This window comes from Athalia rosae, chromosome 8 (assembly GCF_917208135.1).
Source record: "Athalia rosae chromosome 8, iyAthRosa1.1, whole genome shotgun sequence".
In the NCBI taxonomy this organism is placed as follows: domain Eukaryota; kingdom Metazoa; phylum Arthropoda; class Insecta; order Hymenoptera; family Athaliidae; genus Athalia; species Athalia rosae.
Genome location: NC_064033.1, coordinates 5249297 through 5261766, shown reverse-complemented (window position 1 = coordinate 5261766; position 12470 = coordinate 5249297). Strand labels below are relative to the sequence as shown.

The 12470-nt window shown below is 40.6% G+C and overlaps 3 protein-coding genes across 6 annotated transcripts; 1 reads left to right on the top strand and 2 right to left on the bottom strand.

Moving 5' to 3' along the window:
- The first annotated feature begins 3 nt into the window (after positions 1 to 3).
- Positions 4 to 4525, top strand: LOC105686519 (centrosomal protein of 120 kDa-like). Its single transcript, XM_012401432.3, has 12 exons — positions 4 to 257; positions 609 to 756; positions 836 to 1097; positions 1173 to 1686; positions 1752 to 1951; positions 2025 to 2329; positions 2466 to 2709; positions 2798 to 2918; positions 2995 to 3098; positions 3167 to 3448; positions 3567 to 3895; positions 3981 to 4525. The coding sequence occupies exons 1-12, from the start codon at positions 206 to 208 to the stop codon at positions 4318 to 4320; spliced, it is 2901 nt and encodes a 966-aa protein (XP_012256855.2). The 5' UTR covers positions 4 to 205; the 3' UTR covers positions 4321 to 4525.
- On the bottom strand, positions 4515 to 7074 carry LOC105686518 (myogenesis-regulating glycosidase-like). Its single transcript, XM_012401431.3, has 4 exons — positions 6888 to 7074; positions 5347 to 6797; positions 5125 to 5281; positions 4515 to 4816 (listed from the first exon to the last, which is right to left on the bottom strand). Exons 1-4 carry the CDS (start codon positions 7054 to 7056, stop codon positions 4623 to 4625), a joined length of 1971 nt encoding a protein of 656 aa, XP_012256854.2. The 5' UTR covers positions 7057 to 7074; the 3' UTR covers positions 4515 to 4622.
- Positions 6954 to 12431, bottom strand: LOC105686517 (nucleolar protein 6). Of its 4 annotated transcripts, none has more exons than XM_012401426.3 (13): positions 12288 to 12431; positions 11950 to 12050; positions 11444 to 11872; positions 10897 to 11377; positions 10543 to 10824; positions 10188 to 10461; positions 9822 to 10116; positions 9528 to 9749; positions 9031 to 9465; positions 8797 to 8960; positions 8478 to 8731; positions 7987 to 8396; positions 6954 to 7678 (listed from the first exon to the last, which is right to left on the bottom strand). In XM_012401426.3, exons 2-13 carry the CDS (start codon positions 11950 to 11952, stop codon positions 7436 to 7438), a joined length of 3492 nt encoding a protein of 1163 aa, XP_012256849.2. In that variant the 5' UTR covers positions 11953 to 12050; positions 12288 to 12431; the 3' UTR covers positions 6954 to 7435. The 4 variants fall into 4 exon arrangements, with proteins under 4 accessions (XP_012256849.2, XP_048515834.1, XP_048515833.1 ...); XM_048659877.1 differs by having other exon boundaries at positions 11969 to 12050; XM_048659876.1 differs by lacking the exon at positions 12288 to 12431 and adding an exon at positions 12112 to 12258 and having other exon boundaries at positions 11969 to 12050.
- Positions 12432 to 12470: the final 39 nt, after the last annotated feature.

Genomic DNA, 12470 nt, shown 5'->3' with positions numbered 1-12470 from the left:
CGTTGAAGACGTCGAGCCCCGAACGCTCGTTATTTTATTTTATTTTTAAATTCCATTCGACAAACTCAACGGACCACGTTGTCCGCTTGTAGTCATAGCAACGGGACGCAAATACACGCTTTATGTCAATCTTTCAATCACCTTTTATCACCGCGTGTTTAAAAAATCTTATTTTTTATCGATTTATTTTCTACATTTTCTTGTAATGGAGGAAATCGCTGGCCAAAACGTACAGATTGTACTCAGCCTCAAAGAAGGTATCGGTCTTTTTTTTACCAGAAATTAAATCCATAACCCCTCATCACTCTTCCATCTAATTGACGCACTCATCTTTGACGATAATTCTTTCAATACCGGCCAATTATCGCAACACCATTTGGGCTAGATTGGTCTTACGACTCTTGACGTACCCATCAACATCTGCGCAACCGTTTCTTTGATATTTCATGATCCTGTTCATCTCTTTTTCCATCTACTGTCCATCAATATCATTGATAAATGTCTAACCTGGAATCCAGAAGCGAATTCACTGTCAAGTTCCGCAGATTCAGAATTTCTAGTTTCAGAAAAATAAATACTCTCATATTATCTGAGTTTAAAAATTCAAGGGAACGGATTCAGTCTCGTTGAAAATCCTACATTAATCGTCGCGACTCTGAATGGGCAAGCTCTGGAATCGTATCCTATAAATCCAGAATTAAATCCTCAATACGCCACTGACTTGATGTGGGATGCCGACAAGGCGACTGTCAGGAAGTATGTATTCGGCGAATAACAAGACCTAAGTATTTTCATAAGGGTCTTAGGCAAATTAAACACATCTATTCTTTTATAGAATGAGAGTGGGCCATGTTCCGCTAAAAATAGAATGTTTTACTGTCAACAATAACGGCGTTAGAGAAAAAATTGGATACATTTTGCTTCCCTTACGTTCCGCGCAAATAGTAGCTAGAGGTAAAGATGCAAATGTTAAAGTGATGTGGCACAAATTTCTCGGTGTTAAAAATGAACTGAGAGCATCAGGTCCTGAGTTACTGCTCAGTTTGACCATAGAAGGAAGAGAAAATCTTCCAGGCTCCAGCTGTGGCGGGCTCGAAGTAATTAGTATTGAAATCATGTGGATTGATATGACGACCTTTGGAGTTAACTTCTCAGCTACAGTATTCTTTCAGGACAACGCGCAGTTGGAAAGAGAAACAGATTCGTCAGCGGCGGGCGTCACACCTCGCCTTCTGCATGAGGAACGCTTGATACAATTGGGTTCTGATCCAACTTGCGTGGATCTATTTCTCCTCAGTATCACAGCTGGGAGAGTCGATAATCTAGAATACCTTCTTCAAAGAGGGTTCACGGAGTTCACGGAAAACTTTACTTTTTGCTACCAAATATTAAACAACGACATACAACTGAAACCCTTTAAAAAAGATCACAAGCCTCATAATCTGAATGAAAAAATAGTCATCCGAATACGAAGCTCTCTAAACGTACTGAAAAACTATTTCCACAAAAATCCATATCTTTTCGTTCAACTCCGATACGGGAACAGTGTAGCTGGACGATCGAAGATAGATCTTCGTCCCCTGGTTCCGAGTGACAATATAGATCTTTCAAAAAACTCCAACGACAACGGTATCGCTTTAGATCAGCAATGCTATCTGGACAGCAATGATTACGGACAAACCATTGGTGAGTTACAAGAGACCATTTGGAATTTTTTGATTCAACAATGATCCTAAAATTATTGTATATAGCCCCAGGGGAAAGCCCTTCGATAAATATTCAGTTAAGGCTACAATGTGTTGGGAAAAACAACTCGAATTCCAAAAGTATTTCAAGTACTGCGATTCCGAGTACAATAAACAATGCTGGAACCGATGACGTTGCGTCAAAGTTAGTCAGTAATTGTTGGACCAGACCAGCGGAGGTCGATACTAAAGCTGCTCATCGTCTAGTAAGATTTCACTATGATCTGCCATATTCCTTATTGCTAATATTCGTTAATCGTATCCCGCAAACGATTCCAGATTGAAGAAAAGAGATCGGAAATCGATGCGCACAGAAATCCTGGTGGCGATTATGGAAAATGTATTAAAATACACCAACCTACCATGGGCTATAAAGCTCCGAACAAGCATTCGCTCAGTTGTGAAATCATCAAACAACCAACTCCCGATTTAATATTTTCTCAGTCTGCGGATGCAATATTACACTCTGCTGCTGGCAAGGAGTGTTCGAGAAGCATTGAAGCTTACCGTTGCTACAGCTTGGAAATTTCACTGGACAGCGTAGAGCTTTCGGAGGAGTTTAAGATAGAAAATTTGAATTTCCGGTAACTATAGAGCATCGTATAAATTTTCAAAATGGCTCCCCGTTCGTCACTCAAGGAAAATAAAACGAACAAACATCGAGAATCATGCAAAATCATAAAGTTGAAATTGGTTAAATAATGCTTACCGTGTCTTCAGTTTTCATCATCCTAAGGCAAAAGTTATGTCAACCTTGCATCCGAAAATTCCCGGGCCATTGAAGAAAAAATTAATGCTCCAGGACATCCAATGCAAACTACACTTTGTATCATCCGTAGATGAGATAGGAAAGCTCTTGGTCGCCTTTCCACCAAAAATCAGTATTTGTGAGGCTGACGATACTTCCAATGTCAGTTTGGCCCAAGCTGTTCTCGACGTTAGACAATTATTTGACAAAATTGAGGTAGATAATTTTATTAATTCTCGGTATGCAACCTTGGACAAAGTTTCATAACATTGAAAGCCATTGTTATATCTCACCGATTATTTAGCCAGGGTGCAAAATCCGGGTGCCACTGGTGGATTCTGATCGCCATGAAGTTGGCATTTTAGATGTGATAATGAAGCTGGAAGACTGCGGGCCTTACTATAAGTCAAAGCGAAGAAAATCTGGTGCAACGTTTATGATATCAATAATTTATCCATCGGTCGTGTCCTAACTTGTAGAATCTTGATACAAATTTTACAGATGTAGATTTGGGCCCTCCGATATTGGACGATAGCTTGGCTTACAAAATCGTCGAAGAATTGGAAACGTGGAAGGAGAGGCAGCAGGAAATGTTCAGGGTCGAGGTGTTGTAGAAATTTCTTTTTATCCCTCGCAGCTCGCATTCCACAAAATAATCATTCGATTAACTTAGCTCAAACGTAAAGAAGAACAGCACTTGAATCTCTTGAGTGACGAGTGGCAGAAGCGGAGGGAAGCCTTGGAAATGAGATTGAATTGTAGCGTCGAACAATGTAAGATGCTCGCCAATAGTTTGAATAACGCCACGGAAGACTTGCGGGTCAGGCGACTCAAAAGTTTGGAAAAAGAGGCTAGGCTGATAAAAGCAAACGAAGATTTGCAGTGGAGATATGATCACAAGATGCAGGAACTGAGAGAAGCTTCCCAACGTCTGGAAGATGATCTTAATCATAAGGTGAATCGAAAAAGTTCTCAAAAATATTTCAGTATTCATAAATAGTGCAAGAAACAATGCACATAGTGCACCGCACCACTTGACCTGGGAACTGTTTTAAAAGCTTGTTTTTATTCAGTTGTCTATCTTAGAGCAACAGAGAGAGGTTCTAGAGGCAAAAGTAGGACCGTTAGAAGTGGAAAACGATAAATTACGACAGATTGTTAATCGGCAAGTCGAGGAATTGGAGATCTATCAGAAGGGATCTTTGACGCAGGATCAAACAGCTTCTTTACTCCAGGATCTCAAAAGAATGGAGGAAAAATTAAACAGTGCTCTGAAAAGCAAATCGTTTTTCAAAGAACAGTGGGGTAAAGCAGTACGAGAGATTCATAGAATGAAAATGGAACATCAACAAGCCGTGGAAGTTCACATTAAAAATAGCAAGGAAGAATTAAAAAATATCAAGTGAGTTCTCTCATACAATCTCGTTACACCCTTCCAATTTTCCTCGCCTTTTATGGAAGCAAATATCATTTATTTTATTTCGCAGTTTGGAGGACGTTCTGTGTATGGATTCCAAGGAATTGATGAACGATCAAATTCTACTCGGGCAAATACAGAAGGAAATAAATGTGATCAAGCCGCAATCTTCCTTCATACAGATGGAGATGGAAGACCAAATGTATTCACGTCCCACAAACTTGTATACCAAGTCCAACCACAGCATGGTTAGGTCAGAGATATCAATGAAATCGGAAGAACTCGATGAACGGTTGAAAAATTTAATCGAAGAACGTGATTCTTTGTTAAAAACTGGAAGTTACTCGATAGACGACGCCGTTATTGTGAAACTCAACAACGAAATCAGATCACTCTTGATCACCAGCTGAAAGATCATCGAGGGAAGACCCAGCAAATGGTACATCCTGCTAAAAATTCAAGTAATTTGATTGCGTCAAATCTATTGAATACTGCAACCATCTTACACGAACTTTTTCTCATGGCACGGTGATCACTTTCGAAAACAGAAACTGAGTCATTTCATGGAATATGTAAACATTTTGATAGTACAAATATAGGTCACTTTTTCATAAACTCTGCCACGTAGACTTTATCGAATACCCGAATACAAGTCCCCTCGGTTTGTAATGGCAAGGTGCATTACTAAGAGCTGGATTACACTACCGAACACTTAAACTGATCCTTGTTTGCGGAACCAAGGCAGAACGTCCAGAGGAGCTGGATAATTCCTCAGCCACGTCGGCCCAGTGTAAACGCTGTCCGTTACACCGTCTTTCCAAACCCCCGTGGGGAGATATATGTCACGTTGAACAGCGTCTTCTTCAATCACGGGTGCCACAAGAATATCTTCCCCGAGCATGAATTCTGGAATATCGAACAATTTTTACGATTCAATAATTGATGACTACCTTAATGTTATTCTAAACAGAACAGAGAAGAACCGTTGACTGAAGAATTTGAAAAAAACAAAATACGATCGGGAGTTGGGTTGAAGGTTTTTTAAATCGCGAATAATCAATGATCGAATTTATCGCTTCTTGTCAAGTTAACGTCAAAGTTGAATAGCTTGCTACACGAGTTTTCGCAGTATTTTCAATTGCCACAGTGAACGACTGATGAGAATTATATAATTGTTGACACGTTGAAAGTTCGAGCACAAATTTATAACTTACCATCGTTAATCTTGTGCGCCTGTGTGTTTGTTGGATCTACCCACCAAATCGGTGGATTTACCGGGGCCCCGGTTGCGACTGCTTTTTGCATACATGATATGATTGTTGGTGCTATTTCTGCATGCAGATTCGTGAACTTTCGGCTCACCTCAATCGTCTGGAATATGGTGAACATATCGGTTATCTAATAGACGCGTTATTTGTGGTGAGTAAAAAGCAGACCTCGTTATCGAAATCCCATGGCACAAAGGAGTACTGCAAGGACGGCATGAACACGTTGGTTTGTAACCACCTGATGAACATCTCCTTGGGTGGATATTCCGTACCATTGAGAAAACCATCCAGGTATCCGTTACCGCCAATCATATCAGGAAGTACATGGACATAACCATTCAGATTCATTTGCAATAACGTTGTAATTAAGGTCGGAAGTCCATTGTTCCAAGTCCATCTGGTGTCCTTATCGATCATCCGTACGAAAATTGGTAGATCTTGGGTTCTCCAACCCACACGTACCTCGATAGCGTTGTTAAAATTTTCAGCTAAAGCTCTCACATAACTACTTGTGAAATATCCTGGTGATAGTAGATCGTCAGATGTTATATCAGGTGTTTGAGGTAGCCAAGAAACCTCCCCGGCATCAAATTTAAAACCATCAATGCCACTCGCAGCCTTCAAATCCTTCAACCTCTGCGTCCACCATTGCACAGCGTCGGGATTAGTGAAATCAATAGCGGCTGCTCGATTTCCCTGCCACCATTGCGTGTGCACTTCGCCTTGAAGATTTTTTGCAAAATATCCTCTAGCTAAAATTTGGGAATAATAGGGTTCACATTCTTCATTTATGAATGGATGTATCCACAAGGTCACCCTGAAACCTCTGCTCTTCAGAGTCTCTGTAAGAGCTGCGATGTTGGGAAATTTAGTTTGATCAAAAACAGCAGATCCGTAACAAGTTTCCCAGTTGTCATCAATTTCCAACTGGCTATTGTTGAAACCGTGACCAGTAATCTCGTCGGCGAATTCCAGGACCACGTCTGTGCTGACATTGACCTTGTACCTTGCCCAAGTAGACCATATGGGGTGTTCGATCATTCTCTCGTCGGGATAACCAGTCGGTTTGCCCAAATGTTCTCTGATTACTACTTCGTGAGCCTGTCGTGGATTATTGAAAACGCCAACTTCGTATGCCAATGTTATATTTTCTCGCTCTCTGTAAGGGGTTTTATTCTTAGCTTTCAAACAGAGGTTTTTATCCTTGTAATTATTCTGGTCCAGGAATAGTGGAGCTTCATCCTCGACGAAGATGTAAATTCCTTTGCTGGACAACCAATATCTTTCCGTCACTGCCATGTTGGTCTGATGTGTTGGCAAATAGGGTTCATCCTCGTATCGCATATGCTGAATCGGCCAGTGCTGATATCGATGTTGCGGTCCGCTGAACCATTGAGTGAATTCACTTAGTTGGTAACAATCGACAATTTCTGCATTGGGATCAAGTACGACACGTGATATTTTTATAACTGCACTCTCCGGACTCATTTCAAACTCTGTTCTGACCGCATCGCCCTGCGTCACACAAGTTTTATTCCCTGTACAGTCGCTAAATCTAAGTGGCAATGACGGATCTGCTCCCGAGTGAGTGTGGAGTACGTTATACACGTTAGATCCATCTGATAATACAGGGGAAAATTAGAGGGATGAAAGCACCTGGATGTTGTTCACGACTGTAGCTATGTCAAAATTTCTCCAAGACTTCTTACCATTCTTTGTGATGCTCAGACCGATGTGGTGATTATCGATAATAATGTCAACTGTTCCATATTTGATCTTTTGCGATACTCTATTATCCAAGAGCCTCGTACAGCACGAAATACTCCCTATCCACACGAAGAAAGTTAGAGCCTGTAACCGCAGCTTGACATTAGCCATGTTGGAAAAAACAGCTCTTTGTATCACTTGGATAGCAGCGTTTATATACCCGTGAACAGATAAATGTCTTCATGTTTTTCTCTACAACTCAGATACTTATCAACGCTATGAAAAAAAATATTCATAGCTATTATCTCTGAGACGCCCAGCGTAGTTATCATCATTAATTTTTCTTAACACAATATTAATCACTCTGGTTTTATTGAGCACTTCCTGTACCATCCGTTCAAGGTTTTTAATTTTTCGAATTACATAAACTAACCGGTGACTAATCTGAACTTAATTATCTGTTTACTGGAACCTGGGAAATCATAAGAACTATTTTTACCGAATCGCCATTTTATTTTATACGAAATAAAAATTTACATGTGCGCGTGGTTCAGAGGTATTCTTTTTTAGACTGAACGTCGATATTCTCGACTAATCCCTCGCCCAGCACGTAAAAATCTGCCAACATCGCAGCAACGTTTAGTATCAATTTTCCGTCAGCGTTAATTTTTCGACAATTAACGTTCGAGACCTTGAAGTCCTTTGGCTCTAACGCACTAGGCTTTATCAGGACACCTATGACATCACCGCCATATGTGTCGTGAAAAAACAGTGCAAACTCATCATAGTTTTCCTGCAACCAAATTTCATCAACATTAATCATCTTGTTTCCCGACACAGAATGGTTTCTAGAAATATCCACATTCGAACTTTGATGAGGGACGAATTTTCAAGTTGGAATGTTGAAGGTTTAGATCAACACGATAGCGAATCGATAGATAGAATATTTTTACTCGACAATCAGTAAGCGCAGTTCACTCGAAAAAATGATGACGATGAAAGTCGGACGAGCTTGTTGAGTATGATGACGAATGAATGATATACAGGAGAAAATAAAATGCCATTTACAGGTGTGCGATAAATGATGTTTGAAAGACTTACCCTGAGTTCTCGTAAGTAAATCTGAACTGGGTTGAAGTCAACGACAGGAATTTTCGCCTTAGTATGCGGTTTGTGCGGATGCCATTCCAGGACAGGGTGATCGGAGCTCAAATCTACAGCTTGTAATATTCTGGGATTCATATTCGGCCTTAAGTTGATCAGGAAGTCGTATCCAGACATTGGAGGTTTGAATATCAGCCTGTAGTTCAGTGTGATGCCATCGTGAATTTGCATCTCTATAATTTTGAGTGATTCGCGAGCGAGCATTGTTATTCGATTGAGGATAACTGGGGACGGTGTCGTTTTGGTCCACGTTGAAGCTTTTTGATCATAGGGAGTCAATATGTACAATGGCGGAAGCTTGCTTCGGTTGGAATTGAAATTGCTTTCTGCCTCGACAATTTCTTGCCCTGAAATTATACGAACGTGAAATATTACGCGCGTTAGAATAAAAAAGTACGGCGGAATTTACAGAAAAGGTAAACTCTCACTGGTCATGTCGTTGTTGAAATTGACAAGCACTATGTCGGTGTTCCAATGGCTTCTGGCAAACATTTCTAAGAACCTCAAAAATGCCACCTGAGGTATTTGCGTCGAGGAGTAGGGCTCTGGAGTGAGATATATCGAGGCGAGAAGTAACTCAACGACGATGGCAGGCATATGTGATTCGTCCAGAAGGTGTACAGATAGCCATCGTTTCACCAGGCAGCACGCTGGACCGAAAGAAGGTTGCTGAGAGTGGAGCCTGTCAAAAATCAAACCGGTGATCAATCTCTGCCATAAACATTTTTTTCACCATGAAAAGCTAACCCGTGGAGAGCGCTGGTGAGCCTTGGCAATTGAAATAATTTTCTTTCCAACTCGATTGACTCGTTGTTGTCTCTGTACTTTATCACACCGTCATCGCCGATCTGTTGCTTCAGTAGAATAATCTCTTTCTGATGGGCAACAGTCAGTCGGAAGACGAAACCATCCTGAAAAAGTCTCAAATGAAATTTCATCGGCAAAGCTCGTTCGTCACTTCGTCAGGTGAGAATTACATACCTTCATGACGTCTACATAATTTAATCCCCCTTGCGCTTTCAAATTATATTGTTTACGCAGGCCTTCTGCGATCTGTATGTGAAAGGCTGCTTTTAGCTTTCTCACGGCCTCAAGCTCTTCCGGCCATTTGCCACTCAGCGATAATTGAATAGTTGCTTCGATGGGCGAAACATATAGAGGTAGTTCTTCCAAATTTTCTTCCAGTAAAAGGCAGTGTTCACCTTCCTTGGTGATTTCCTTCTCACTGCGATACACTGTGGCTAACGGAGGGAAAACTTCTGTGTATCTAAACACTGGGCTGCAACCTTGAACACCCGTAACCGTCAGTGGAAGATCCGTCAACAACGTCAGTTGTTTCACTAAATTATTGAACGTGTTCAGCACTTGCAACGTCGCTTCTTCACCGGTGCCATATGCGAATTTGGTGAGCTTGATCTAGAAATCCAGTTTGTCGTTAACTGCGAACGCTGGTCATGCATGTGAAAAAAAGTGTATACCTTATTCAGTGTCAATAGTGGTTCCATTTGGTCTGCGATGTACAGGAATCCTTCCCGTATGGATAACTTCTGACTGAGCAGGTGCACAACGATTCTTTTGCAAATAGATCGCTTTTCAGCCAATGTCTTGCCTTTCCCCCAAATTGTTGCTTCGCAGATAGCGCCATCTTGGAAACGACGGAGCTCCGATTTCTTTCCCCAGAACTTTCTGTACTCGGCAGCCTAGTAGATGACCAAATGAGTAAAAGAAGAAAGAAAAAACAGACACGAACGATGGAGTTCGATTGTCGTTACCTCCGGTAAATCTGCCTGGGGTCCTTTGTCCACGATAGTAAAGCAGAACTCCGGATCAAGTTTTAAGCCGATGTAGATCTTTCTCGTATCCTTTGGAACGGGCTGCGTAATTTCCCATTCCTTGTATTCCCCCAGTCGAACTACGATCTGAGATACTCTATTTTTTAAACCACTTTGAAAGGTGGATACGAGCAGGTTCGAGGCCTGAGCCCAAATATTTGAGTCGTAATCCAGCTTCGCAGCTCTTGGTGATTGCGTTCTGACTAGCGTTGCTATTTGTCGCGTATTGTGGAAACTGAAAGTTGAATTTTCGTAACGATATAATCACTTTGAGCAGTCTAAGTTGAAACTTTCATACTCTCATACCAAATAATGTTATCGAATTCTCGGTGAAACGGCACTGGTGTCATGAATAGAGCGTGAAAACTATTAATGTTGAAGTTGTCCAAGCATTTCACTGCAAGCCCTGCTTGGCTCCTGATCCAATTATATGTTGTCCTGTTCACATTAGCAACAAGATTATGATATCCGGAAGTATCGATGAACACACAATCGTATTTGTCCTGAAATTCGGATACAGGGGGTTCGCCTGCTTCGTTCTGGCTCAAAGTTATGCCAGATTCGCACCAGTTGCTTTGAGCTATTAAAAAGATCATCAGAAAAAAATATCAAACTTGTCGACTACGCGTGTCATTTAAATCAGCTTTGATCGATACGTCACCTAATGAGTTCCAAACATTTCTGACTACTTGATAGCTGCTCATGACAGTGTTGATTTGTCTCATTTTCATTAGATAGATCACGTACATCGTTAAAATATGTCCGTTGAATGAGCCGTATCCTCTATCCAACTGGCGTTGACGGAGCCAAATTTTCAACAGCAAAATTCCATCTCTCAATGCCGGATACTGCGAAATAGTTTTAACGATGCAAGCATTATTCTGCGACATGGTCAGATCGTGTAAAACTGAACTGTTATGATGAGGCGTCGGAATGGAAGAATCTGTGGGGTCACAGAAATTAATAAAAATCCGTCAGGTGGTTTACAAAAAATGGAGTTATCTACACTGCTCACCATCGACTGGATGACTTTCCTTAAAATACCATCCAGTTCTGACGCTGTTCTTTCCTGGCAAAAATCTGTTCAACTTGAAACTGCCTTCTTGCGTCGCTAAGTATAAATGTATGGTAACATGTTTGCCTAATTTTCCAAAGGGTAAAATCTTCAAAATAGGTTTGTAATTATCCCCTAGATCCGTAAATTTCGTACTCTGCGCTAAATTAGTCCCAATATTTGAAGCGATATATGCGAGATATATGGCCCTTTTGCGCAGATACCTATGATTCTGGTAATCGTGCTTCTGAAATAGTTTTGACGGCATTTCAACTGCTATGTCAATGGTTATATTTGGTCCGATATAGCTATCCGTTGTATAAGATCCGACGACACTAATGTTTGATGGTCTGAGGAATTTGTAGAACCCTTTTGTGCTTTTTGATTCAAGATCAAAGGGAACTTCAGCTTTTAACATTTTTATGGATGCTATGTTCAATAGCTGGAAATAAACATCATAATTTAGTACACAAGTTCATTGCATATTTCGCGTTTCAAATCAGCTCACCTCAACCTCATCAGTTTCTTGGATTTGATTAATGCAGTCTTTGAGCTCGTCAAACCAACTACTGAACAACTTCTTGTATTTAGGTTTAATTTTAACTTGTTCCAGCATTTCCTCGATTTGTAATCTGAACAAGTTCGAGTGGAATAAATTCTCAGTCTCTCTCAGCTGGTTTAATTCTTCGACGGTCGGAGGCTTGTACAGTTCTTTGTCGATATTTTTCCCTTTTTTTTTTGGAACAGCAACATCGTTGTCGTCTCCTGTTACTATTTTTCGTTTCGTTGCTTCTGATTTATTCTGCGCTAAGCTATTTTCAATTTCTGAATCGGACTCATCGGTCCCATTGTCAACCATTGAGTCATAGTCTTCATCGTGTGGTTCGGAGGACTCGTTCTCATAGGGCTCAGAGTTTTCAGCCATTTCGAATGTTATCTGCAACAAGGAACAGAGGGAAAACATGTGATATTACTAAAGGTTAGAATTCAGTATTTAACCTGGATGACAAGTACCATCAGTTAATGTATTCACCTATAAGTTTTAAACCATTCGATCCTCCGTACTGATATCTTTTTATCCGATTCACTATATCTATAATCCGACGCTCAATTCTCTGAAAATTATCGAATTCAAACAGAGAACATTTTGTCAGCCGTAACAAGACTTTAACCTACGCTTTAACCGGCACGTGCTGATTCAAAGGTGTACGGGGGGTAAAATTTTGTAGTAACGTAGGTCGCACACACCATGAGACATTTAACTGAGCATTTTTTTTTTTTGTGAATGTGTTTCAACAATCAATTACATCTCCTACATTATGGAACAATTACGGATCGATTCAGCCTCTTACCAATTCTTCATTAATAATGCCTAGATATTATCATTTGGTATTTGCAATGAGCCGATTGTTGGAAGGTCGTAAACAGCTTTTTCGGACATTTTTCATCTCCCTATTTCTCCCTCTTTCTTCCGTTTGTGAGTTTACCATGGCGCCGGGTATGGGGCATAAAAACGAATTCAAAAAAAGGATAAA

What these genes read in the sequence shown, in the direction of transcription:
- LOC105686519 (XM_012401432.3), top strand. Translation starts at nt 206, where the DNA reads ATGGAGGAAATCGCTGGCCAAAACGTACAGATTGTACTCAGCCTCAAA. An exon ending in AATTATTTGACAAAATTGAG is followed by an intron (nt 2,710 to 2,797) that starts GTAGATAATTTT and finishes CCGATTATTTAG; the next exon opens with CCAGGGTGCAAAATCCGGGT. An exon ending in AGGAAATGTTCAGGGTCGAG is followed by an intron (nt 3,099 to 3,166) that starts GTGTTGTAGAAA and finishes CGATTAACTTAG; the next exon opens with CTCAAACGTAAAGAAGAACA.
- LOC105686518 (XM_012401431.3), bottom strand. Translation starts at nt 7,056, where the DNA reads ATGGCTAATGTCAAGCTGCGGTTACAGGCTCTAACTTTCTTCGTGTGG. An exon ending in CATGGGATTTCGATAACGAG is followed by an intron (nt 5,282 to 5,346) that starts GTCTGCTTTTTA and finishes ACCATATTCCAG; the next exon opens with ACGATTGAGGTGAGCCGAAA. An exon ending in GGCGCACAAGATTAACGATG is followed by an intron (nt 4,817 to 5,124) that starts GTAAGTTATAAA and finishes TCGATATTCCAG; the next exon opens with AATTCATGCTCGGGGAAGAT.
- LOC105686517 (XM_012401426.3), bottom strand. An exon ending in CCCAGGCAGATTTACCGGAG is followed by an intron (nt 9,750 to 9,821) that starts GTAACGACAATC and finishes GTCATCTACTAG; the next exon opens with GCTGCCGAGTACAGAAAGTT. An exon ending in TTTACTTACGAGAACTCAGG is followed by an intron (nt 7,679 to 7,986) that starts GTAAGTCTTTCA and finishes ATTTGGTTGCAG; the next exon opens with GAAAACTATGATGAGTTTGC.